At 49.4% G+C, this 12,010-nt stretch overlaps 1 protein-coding gene across 2 annotated transcripts in view; it reads left to right on the top strand.

The window, feature by feature from the left end:
- Positions 1 to 12,010, top strand: part of CDK19 (cyclin dependent kinase 19) — a 1,344,771-nt gene that overhangs the window by 1,199,246 nt on the left and 133,515 nt on the right. For both annotated transcript variants that reach the window (XM_086927380.1, XM_086927381.1), the window contains exon 9: positions 6,964 to 7,036. In XM_086927380.1, the coding sequence (XP_086783506.1) occupies positions 6,964 to 7,036 (73 nt within the window). The remainder of the gene's footprint in view (positions 1 to 6,963; positions 7,037 to 12,010) is intronic.

A 12,010-nucleotide genomic window follows, 5' to 3' on the forward strand; every position in this document is an offset into this window, starting at 1 on the left:
ACACAGGTCCTGGCACGATGGAACCTCGGCAGCCTGCACCTGAAGGGACACAGAATGAATGGCGTCAGACAGCCCCTTACAATAGTCCAGGATCATATCATCTGTGATGTTTAACAGTGCGGCAGTTGGGACAGATGGCAACCTCATTGCTCTCCCCATCAACACCTCATGAGGCGACAGCCCCGTTCTTCTGTCTGGGGTACTACGGAGGCTCATAAGGACCAATGGCAGAGCGTCAGGCCAACTCAAGGACGTTGATGAACACACTTTTGCAATTCTGGCCTTAATAGTGCTATTTATCTGCTCCACAATTCCTGAGGCCTCTGGTCGGTAACTGCAATGCAATTTCTGATCTATGTTCAGAGCCGCACAAATCATCTTCACAAGCTCGCTGTTGAAATGCGTTCCCCTATCTGATTCCAAAGAGGCCGGTACCCCGAAGCGCGGAATGAGCTCCCTAAGCAATAACTTGGCTACTGTGAGGGTGTCGCACCTACGTGTAGGGTATGCCTCAACCCATCTGGAGAATACGCAAACAACCACCAGGACATAACGGAGGCGGTTGCACCTTGGCAGTTCAATGAAATCCAACTGCATACGGTTGAATGGACCCCCTGACCTCCCTATGTGGCTCAGTGCAACTGGTGTCTTTTTCCCTACATTCAACTGCTGACAGGTCACACAACGCTGGCACACTGCCTCGGCTGCTACTCTGAATTTAGGATTATACCAGGTCTGCCTAAATACTCTCAGCATAGCGTCTCTCCCTAGGTGTACGGGACCATGGATTTGTCTAGCCATTGGGCTCACCATCTCATTGGGTAACACTGCTCTGCCATCTGCTGAGACCCAGAAATGGGCCTCACCCACCACACATCCTGCCTTTTCCCATGTTTGTTTTTCAAAATCAGGAGCATTTTCTTGCATGCACTTCAGCTCGTCCCAGGAATCGACAGTTTCTAAAATCATAGCTAATTCAGTTCTTACATTTATTCCACCCACTTCCGCCTCTGTGAAAGAGTACCCTTGTTCCGCGCAATACCGCGCGACTTCGTCGGCATATCTATTGCCTTGTGACACGAAGTCCATGTTTCTGGTATGTGCGGTGCACTTCACAACTGCGATACCTGCTGGACATTGCAACGCCTCTAACAACAAGCGCACAAACTCTCCATTGCGAATGGGAGAGCCTGAAGAGGTCATGAAACCTCTTTGAGACCACAACTGCCCGTAATCGTGAACTACCCCGTAACCATATTGGCTGTCAGTGTATATGGTGACTCGAATATGATTGCTTGCCAGGCAAGCACGCGTTAAGGCAATAATCTCGGCTACCTGAGCGGAGTGTACTCCTTCCAGGCATCCAGCTTCCACTACTCCAGTAATTGTACAAACTGCGGAAGCTGCTCTCAACTGCCCAACTTCGTCTCTTACACATGAGCCATCGACAAAGAAAATTTCATCTGGGTCAGTCAGTGGCTCATCCACGATGTCGGGTCTAGGTTTGGTGCATAGTTCAGTCACATCGAGGCAGTCATGGTCTGTACATTCATCATCATCTATATCATTTGGGAGTGGCATCAAGGTAGCAGGGTTCAAAACAGAGCATCTCCTGAGGGTCACGTTCTCTGCAGCAAGGATGACTTGCTCATAGCGCGTGAGCCTGCTGTTGGTCAAATGCTGTGTTTTGGTCCTGGTCATCAACAGTTCAACCGAGTGGGGCACGTACACCTCTAACGGGTGCCCCATCACGATGTTCTCGCAACGCTCGATACTGACACCTGTTGCAGCAACGGATTTGAGACATCCGGGCAACGCTGCGGCTACTGGGTCTAAAGTAGCCGAGAAGTAAGCAACTGGTCTACGGGCATTCCCATGAATTTGGACTAACACAGACAGCGCACAACCCTCTCTCTCACAACAATAAAGCAGGAATGGTTTATCGTAATCAGGCATTCCCAGAGCCGGAGCACGACACAGGTCCTCTCTCAGCTGTAGGAACGCCATCAAACAGTCTTTGTCCCATGGTACCGGATCGCTCACCTCCTTGTGCGTCAGTTTTTGCAAGGGTTTTGCTTTCAGTGAAAAGTTTGCGATCCACTGTCGGCAATAACCCACCATCCCTAGGAACATCCTGACTTCTCTCTGTGTTTTAGGCGCATTCATCTTCATGATCGCCTCTATCCTGTCTGGTGACACTTTTCGTTTGCCTTTCTCAATTCTGTGTCCCAAGTACTGCACTTCTGTTAGGCAGTACTGTAACTTTCCCGGGGACACCTTGTGCCCATTTGCAGCTAGGTGATTTAGCAAAGCAATGGAGTCCTCCCTGCAAGCTTCTTCTGTTTCTGACGCCACAAGGAGGTCGTCTATGTACTGGACCAGAACTGACCTCTGGGGCAGCACTAGACTTTCAAGATTTTTCTTCAGAAGCTGGTTGAAGATCGATGGGCTCTCTGTATACCCCTGAGGAATACGACACCATGTTAGGACGCGACCTTCCAGCTTAAATGCGCACTCTCTCGTATTTTGCCATTACGGTCTCGGACGGCCCATTAGTCTTAGCATCTCTCTCTGGCTCTGTTGTGGGCCACTCAGCGCTAACCTTGCATGCTGTCCACAAATCTCCTGGCACTACGATGTCAAACAGCGTGTTCAGATCTATCCATAGGACCTTTGAGATTTTTACGAATCTCTCAACTTGCTTGTACCACTCCACTGGGTTCTCCCGCAATTTGGGGAAGGAAGTGGTAAAAGCAGCTAAATCTCCCCTACTCCATGGTACGTGCACATAGTTCCCATTTGCAACTTCACGCAAAGGGTATGCCTCTATTCTCTGCAGTCCTCCTGGTATCATACCAAGCATGCTTCTCCTGACGGTCCCCTTCTTGGACCACCTCTCTTCCCATTTATCTAGTGCCCTCCATGTCCTTATTCCAGTGATCAGTTCCCTTATGTGCGTTTTCAGTCCGATTGTTCTCCGCTCATCTAGGTCTCGATCTGAATAATGTAGCCTGTGGTTACCCTGTAATGCTTTGGTCCTTGACAGGTCCACCATATATTTGCCTGCTAGTTCGAGTAACTTCTCATGGATTGTTCTCGCCTTTCGAGTGATGTCCTTTGCCATGAACAGTATTTCATCCTGCTCATACATTTCCATTCTTTCTAAAGGCAGGGTACCATCTACCATGTCATCCAGATCTGACCTTAAGCTGGCGACATCAAGTCTCTTGGCTTTTATCTCAGCTCGCAATATGTCTTTAGAAGGAGGTTCACAGGTTTCTCTCCCATCCCAACTCCGAGCCCTACGCTTGGGTTCGGGAGAGTTAAGGAGTATTCTCCCTTGCTCCCATCTCTCCAGGTCCCATGCTCGGCCATCCGATCTTGGAAGGTGTTGGAACACGGGCCTGTTACCCCCAATCTTACTTTGCCCATTCCCTCTTTCTTCTCTCTTTTCACAGTAGGACTCTCTGCTATTCTCCCTCCGGTCGCCATTCTCTCTCTGTCTAGTATCACTCAGTATCTGATATGATCCTTCTTGGTTCCCCATATTCCCTGGACTGCGCTCATGTTCGTCATCACAGGGACTGTGGCGCGGCCTCTCACAACTCCCATTCTGTTCTCTGTTGCCGGGCACACAGTGGGTACACTTAAAGCTGTCTCTGTACTCCTGCGTTCTCCTCTCTCCTTCACTGTGTATTGGGCGAGACACCCCCCCACTCTCGGGGCCCCCGTTTTCCAGGTCTGATCTACCTCCACTCCGGGCCCAATGGGTGACTCCCCTACTGTCCTTCTCCCTCCCGTCCCACTCCGGACTGCTTTCCTCAGCCCCGCAGTGAGTCCGAGTTCTGCTATCCTGACTTTCCCTTCCAGCTTCCGCAGCTATGATGCTCTTGTGAGCCTCTACTGCCTCATCCCACTTCTTCAGGTACTCATTTAACTCCTGAAAGGATTTCCGTCCTGATCCCCTCATATCCACTGGCCATCTATGGCCCCCCGGATCCCCTACTGGATCCTCTGCTGTGTGTACTGGGGTGCTCCACTCTCTTGGTATTGGCAACTGACTTGGGGAATTGATCGTATCGTTCCTCCTTGCCATCTCTGCTCTGTCTCTGTCCCTCCGTACCTGTTCCTCCCCTCTAGCTCTTTCTGGGTCATAAATCGATACTATAGGACCTATGGTAACAGGTACTTGTAGGGCATCTGGCAGTGCGTAGGATGTGGCACACTCCGTTTCCGGCACTCTTTGTACCACAAACCTCCCAACTACCTGCTGCACCTGACTAGGCTGGGACAGTTCTTTCTTTGCAGCGGGATCCCAATCGGAACTGGGAAGCGGTCCATGCTCTCCTGCGTTGCCCCCCCCCCTTTCACTATGCTCGACATCTCCCCCTGCTCTGTTATACGGGGGTGGCCTATCTGTCAGTAACCTGTTTATCAAGCTGTCCTCTGTTTCGCTCTCATCATCTTCTTCTAGGGGGCTTTTGTTTCCGGGCACTTCTAGCACTGGGTACAACTTATTTACTTCCATGTTATGCACTCTCCATCTTTTAGCATCTGCGTCCCACTTGGCATCCTGCACTGCTCTTACCGATCGCTTCACCCTTTCTTGTCGTCTATTCAGGTTCTTCTCGTGCGCTGCCCTAATCCATGCATTGAGAGCTTCAAACTGGGTCGGTCTAGGCAAAGGTCTCATTGAGGTCATAACTGCCTTTAATCGGTGTAGCACCTCTAATCTGAACGTCCCGTACTTCGGAAACGTCAGTTCCTCATTTCCCTCTGTAATCTTACTCCACTCTGAAATCCACAATATTGTATGCAGCCCAACATTTTCCGCCATATAACGAGCCGGCGTACCCTCCGGCTGGGCTTCTTCCCCTTCATAAGATCCCCGCCTCTCTTTCTTAAACGCCGCTCTCAACCATTTAAAACACTTCATGATTATACGCACAATTTCCAGCCTCAATACTCTGTTTACTTCCTGATGACAATCCACCAATCCTAGCGCGGCTTTGCTAGCTGGCCTATCGCAGCGCGGTCTTTCTCCGGCCGGCCAATCCCAGCGCGGCACTTTCTGACGTCACTCGTCTCCTCTTCGTAGCAGCACCCCTCCTTTCTCAGCTCTTCTCCCGGTCATGCATGCGTCCCATTCATACCCTGAAAAATGACTACTTCCGACCAAGCGGTCACTTCCCTCGACTGTACGTCCACAGTCTATCTGTAATTGTCAACACAACTGACGAAATGTCTATCGTCTCTCTGATAGGTTGCTTACACACACAGTAACCTCCGACCAGCGTCCGTTACTCACGCACTCATTCTTACGTTCCCCCTATCTCGGTCTTTCGGGTGATCAATGGTACCTCATGACCCCCTTCACACTGGTTGACAATTACTCTGGATGTCCAAGATTGCTTGTTTACATTAAACAACAAATTGTGTTGCGGTTGGCCCTAACCTTAATCGACCTCTTCACCACCACACCGCCTTCACAGTCTAAGCCACGGAATATATTGAACTGACCCTTGTTACATGTGTAAACACACATTTAAGTGAAAATACAGGAATGTGCACAGTACCAGATGCTAACCTTCCACAGCTATTGCAAGCACAAAAATCTTGCCTACGTCAATTTTCCAATCATCTCGTTCGCCCAGTACATATTTTTCACCTTCTTTGCAATAGTTCAAGCCAACCTAGTTTGAGCACACAAAGTGCTCCTACCCCAGGGGGGCACAAGACTGAAGATGCGATTATGCACCAGGGTTATATTTATACGTTCTACTGATGTAGTAGAAAAATGCCAGTTTGTATCATGCTAGACCCTGCATTTGGCCACACAGTCGTCTTCTTAAATGAGAGGTAGTGTCAGTTTTATCACTTTTAAAAGTAGTACTTTTCAGAGCTCTTAAGTTGCAGCACTCCATAAAAGTGCTTGGTGTACATAAGCGTGGGTAAAAGTTAAAAACAAGCATTGGCATAACCAATAGGTCTCACCTTTGGGAACATATAAGTGTTTAGCTATGCAACAGTTAATGTTGTGGCACCAAGGATTTTGTGCTGCATAAATAAATACTTATAAGGTCCCAAAAGCGAGACCTATTGGCTATGCCAATGCTTGTTTTTTTGTGTTTTGTTAAGCAAACCGGTTTTACCAAAGACAGAACATACATGCCAACATTTTAGAAGAGGAAAGCGGTAGATTTAAAAAAATTATAATTGGGAGAATATATTTCTCCCACTGACTTCTATTGAGGGCGAGGCCTTTATCAGCTCAAATGTCTTGTATGGGACTTGCAAGTGTGCTGCTGTAAGGCCGGATATCAGAAAAGCAAAAATATATATTTTTATTGCCTGTTAGGAGCATGGAGAAAGCACTATAGTAGGCAGAGAGAGCGTAACAAAAATATCATACACTGGCCTGCGGGAGCAAGTTACTGGCAGTGGATACTCCGAGTCACACAAGACCAGTCCCTGTCGGCTGACACCTATCAAGGTATCGGGTTTCTGCATGCAGGAATCGGGATGTGGGAGACTAGCCTTGAAATCAGTAGTGTCCCGTCTGAATCTGGAGGGTTGGCATGTATGATAAAAGAAGTGTATTTTGATTTGCTTACTGAAGGCCTGTGGGTCTGCCTGAGCGCACATGTAGGGCAGGGGGGAGTTCCAGTAGTGCTCTTCTGGAACACAGACTGTGTTCCAGAAGAGCACTACTGTGCCTGCCTTTTTACTTGCAGTGTGTTCTGGGGATTTAGGGTAGATTTCTATTGGCTAAGAGGGAGTAGCATAGTATTTGTATATTTATTAGGTGTTTATGGTTTTTGCTTAAATACATTTGCAGGTAATTTAGAGGCTTCCCAAACTCAATTGATAGTTTGTGTTAGTTGATAGAATTGTTCCTTACCTTTATTGTATCAATTACAGTTAACTCTTTTTGATGAAATGTGTTAATTCTGTGTTTTTCAGATATGCTAATAGCAGTCTCATGAAATACATGGAGAAACACAAAGTCAAGCCTGACAGCAAAGTGTTCCTTTTGGTATGTGGATTCCAACTAGATTCATTCTGATGTATTTTCCTAATTAAGCCCTCACACTATCATATGCTTTATTAAAACCTTTTCTTGTTAGGGTTTTGTTATACACTTGTGCAATGATTCCCTGTAAGACAATAATAACATAAATTAACACCACCAAATCCCAGCGTTCATAATGTAATGTTAGGTCGCATGGTGGGGACTTCATAATTTATTTTCAACCATATTTTTCAGAAATAAACAGCGATGGCATAGTTTGGAAGACTGGTTTGGGACATGACTTTTGTGGTTGTTTCAAATAATAAACTATAGATGCATCTTTTTATTTTGGCAGGTGAACAAAAGTTTCATTAAGTACATACTAGTATTAATTTATTTATTTTTTATATATTCGCTTTTTCAGAGTTGTGTTCCAATATGCTTGACAGAGTGAGAATGAAAAGTGTTTTAGGACTGATCCAGGAATTGCGCATGCGCAAGAGGCTGCTTCATAGCTCTTACATACTGCCGTGGGCTCGAGCGTACTGTCCGAGACCACATACTTTGTGTAATGTTATATTTCACCGTGAGCAGGGCTGGGCCGTGAGCTAAAAGTAGCTCTGGAAAATGTTTTAAGACTAACCCCACATAGCCCCGAGTGAGCATGCCAGCTAGTCTGACCCTCTCTAGGGTTCGGAGGGGAGGAATGGAATTGGGATGTTGACTGCTCCAAATGCGATTCTTTTTATGATACATTTTTTTCAAATATGTTCTCTGCAAACCCACAAGTTGTATAGGGTATTTTGAACAGAAACGCGTGAATTATTTCTAAACTTTAGGGTCTACCGCAGTGCCTTGGAGTATTTTTTCTGCACCAGCACATCATGTCCATGCCAAAAGAAAATGTCTTCTGTCCCCTCAGTGGTGGGTGCGCGGAGCCTGCTTCCCTCGGCCTCTTCAGCTTAGAAAGCAGCCCGCTATCGTCCAATCTTCCACTGTAATCCCTGTGTTCTCTATGGGCCATATGTTTGAAACTTAGGTTTTGCGATTCTCAAAAAGCGATTTTTAGAGAATCGCTATTTAAGAATCGCAAAATGCTATCCGCCATATTCATGAAAATCGGCATTTGCGATTCTGAAATAGCGAAAAATAGCGAATCGCTATTCAGAAATCGCAAATCCGAATTCATGAAGAATTGCGATAAAAAAAAAAAATTCGCACGCGATCGCAAAATCCGATAGCGATCCGATCGAAATTGCGATTAATCGCAGATTAATCGCAATTTCGGCCTACCCGCGGCTGGACTGCGATCTCGCAAATAGCGATATCGCTATTAGCGATATCGCTATTTGCGAGATCGCAAACTCGCGAGATCGGGAAAACGGGAAGTCGCATTTCGAGCCCAGTGATGACATCACAACCAGGAAGCTGCCGGTTCCCAGCACCATTTTGCACATTGAGGCACAGAGACAGGGAGCACATAGAAGAGCTGCTGCACATCTTGGCTAGTAGAGTGATCCACAGAGCCACAACCCATACCATGGCTGAGGAAGCTGCACCAGGGACCAGCAGCTCGTCTGGGAGAAAGCGAAAGCTCAAATTCTCCGAGCAGGAGCTGGAGCACCTTATCGAGGGAGTTGTGGCTAACCACGACCAACTGTTCGGTGCCAATTCCAGGAGGGTCCCAGAAATGGAGAAGAGGCGCATTTGGCAGGGGATAGCCTCTGCAGTAAACTCGGTGGGAGTGGCGGCCAGGTCCCTGGAAGAACTTAAAAAGCGGTGGTACGACCTCCGAGGCCGTGCCAAGGAGAAGGTGGCGGCGCGCCTTGGGGAGTCCTCGGGCACAGGAGGAGGAGGTCCGACGGTACCACCGAACACCGCCCTGGAGGACCAGGTTGAAAACACCCTGGAGAGGGAGGCCTGTGTGGGTTTCACTGCACTGGACTCATCCGGCCCCACACAAGACACCCAAGGTAAGTGGCATGCGACTGCGACCCTGCCCCCTATGGATGTCCATGACCAAATAGGCTCCCCCAATGTCCCATAGGCATGTCATTGTTGCACATCAAGGAATGTCCTGAAGCATTGTGGGAGATGTAGTCTGGCCACAATGTAGTAGTACCACAATGCAGCCAGTCAGGTCCCAATGCACACAAAGCCACTGCCATTCAGGGAATGTCACCCAGCATGCATGTAGCAACTGCACGTGTGCCAGATGCATACAACTAATGGTCCTCCACTTACCCCCACAGGTGGCGATACCAGTGACAGTGACAGGCTGGTAATCGACGACAGCGTCCTGGAGGTGCCAACACCTACCCAGGCACCAGCCCCTTCCGCTGCAACTGTACCACCAGCAACTACCACCAGCAGCGTCCCACCTGCAACTGCTGCAGCGCCCTCATCCGCTGCCATGGCAGCCCCCATTGTGCTCCCTGCCACCGCTGCTCCTCCCAGAGCTGCAGCCAGGTCAGTCACTCCTGTGGCCCCTGCAGCGACTGCTACAGCCACACCAGCAGGCACACCCCCTGCGACGAGCACACCTGCAACACCGGTGGCCTTACCCCCAGCAGCTGGCGCCTCAACATCCGGGGCTGCGCCACTGTCCACTCAGCCCCCAGCCTCACAATCCGGCCAGCAGGGCAGGCGTGGCAGGTCACGCCAGCGCTCCGCAGCTGCTACCAGGCGGGCCAATGGTGATGGACAGGCGCGGCTCAGCATCGAGAGACGGATGCTGCGCATACACCAGCGCCAGGCACGGCAGCAGGGGGCAATTCACCTCCAGCTATACAACATTGGCCGCAACGTGGCATGTGTTGCTACCCACATTGAAGGCATGAGGGCCGACCTGGCCGGTGTGGGCGATGGAATGGCCCGCATTGCTGCAGCCGTGGAGGCCAACACCCGTGCCATGAATAGAATGTACGGTGGCCAACGCCGGCACCACCGCCAACTGTTGACCCAGCTTGGCACCTACAGCAGGGCAAGCTATGTGTCGGCAAATGCCACATCCCTATTGGCGCGGCGCTGTCTGACACAGCAGCACACTGTCATCCAGTGCAGTGTGGACATGACGAGGGTGCTGGAGACCCTCACCACGGCTGTCGTGGCTCTTCACCCTCCACCTATTCCATCTGTTGTGGGGGGTGATGATGCAAGTGAGGGGGCGTCCAGCCTGAGCTCACAATCAGCCTCACAGGCCCCACTACCCACCCGCAGCACCAGGACCCCCCCATTGCCTGACGCCCCGGAGGAGGAAGCCCCTCAGAGGCGTTATGAAGGGACACGCTCTAGGCACACCTAGAGAACTGTAATCACCACTGGCACAGGCTGAGGTCAAGCCTGGCAAGCACAGCAGTATGGCGTAATACTGTTTGTGGGACTAATTTGGCACAGACCCTTATATTTACTTTTGTGAATAGAACACGTACTTTTATTTTGAACTTTGGCACAGACCCTTATATTTCATTTTGTGAATTGAACACGTACTTTTATTTTGAACTTTGGCACAGACCCTCATATATCATTTTGTGCATTTAACAAATACATTTATTTTCCTACACACATTAGCGTTGTGTCATCATTACATTTTGCATGCATTGTTGATTAGTGGGGTGATGGCAGTGGTTGTACTAGAAACTGTTCACTGTGATGTGGTTGCGACGTCTGTGCCCTTCTGCTGGGGTCTCCCCTTGTGCATGGCGCGCATGTGCAGGTGGCCGGTTGTCCCCCTCAGATTCACTGCCAGAGATGTCAACAGGTATCCGGCGCTTGGTTGCAATGTTATGTAGTATTGCGCAGACAGCCACTATGCGGCAGCACTTTGCAGGACTGTAATACATGGCCCCACCTGTCTTGTGCAGTATGCGGAACCTGCTCTTGAGCAGGCCAAATGTCCTTTCTATGCAATTCCTTGTCCGTATGTGAGCAATATTGTAGCGCCGTTGCTGGGGTGTAGCAGGGTTGAGGTATGGGGTCAGGAGGTATTCACGGAGGGCGTAGCCACTGTCACCTGAATGAGAGGAGCAGATGGTGATTGCCTGTGCTGCGCTGTTACATCTTTGCAATGTGACATTTCAATCAAAGTGTACTTACCAAGTAGGTGTCCTTCCCCAAACTCTCCCCTGACCAGCCGTGTGTGGAGTCCGCTGTGCCGGAAGATGAAGGAGTCATGGGTACTCCCTGGGTACCGTGAGACGATGTCAGTGATGTATGTCTTGGCATTGCAGACCATCTGGATGTTGAGGGAGTGGTAGCACTTTCTATTGCGGAACTTATACTCCATGCCAGCTGGTGGGCAGATGGCGACGTGGGTACAGTCTATACATCCGAGCACATGTGGAAAATGGGCTACATTGTAGAATTGTAGCTTTGTCATGTCCAATTCCTGTTGGCTGGCGGGGAATTTGATGTGACGGTGTAGCTGGGTGAGCATGGCGTCAACAAAACTGTTGAGGCAGCGTGACATGGTGGGCTGGGATATTCCCCCAGCAGCCGCTACTACCCCCTGGAAGCTTCCGGAGGCCAGGAGGTGCAGGCTACACAATACCTGCACATGTGTAGGCACCGCATTGGTATGGTTTGTTGGGTGCTGCATCAGGGGGTCAAGGTCCTGTATTAGCTGCATTATCATTTCCCCATTCAGCCTGTATTTAGCATATATCTGCTCTCTGGTTTGGCCCAGCAAGGTGACCCGCTGGCGGAATATCCTGGCCTGGATCCTGCGTCTCCTCCGTGCTAATCGCTGTAGCCTGCGACGCCTCACCACCATGTACATTCCTGGCATTGTGGGACTCCTAATGCTGCTGCTGCTGATGGTCCTTATGTGTGATTGGTCAGGCCAGTACCTGTTGGTGATAGGACAACGGTTTTTTGAAATTTTTTTTCAATGGCTTTCATGGTTACCACCTGCTTTGAGTTGTCCTTATTTTGCGCCGTGCAAATAGCGATTTTTGGGTTTTTCGCTAATTGCGAATTTTCTTGAATGCCGATAGCGAT

This window comes from Lissotriton vulgaris, chromosome 6 (assembly GCF_964263255.1).
Source record: "Lissotriton vulgaris chromosome 6, aLisVul1.2, whole genome shotgun sequence".
In the NCBI taxonomy this organism is placed as follows: domain Eukaryota; kingdom Metazoa; phylum Chordata; class Amphibia; order Caudata; family Salamandridae; genus Lissotriton; species Lissotriton vulgaris.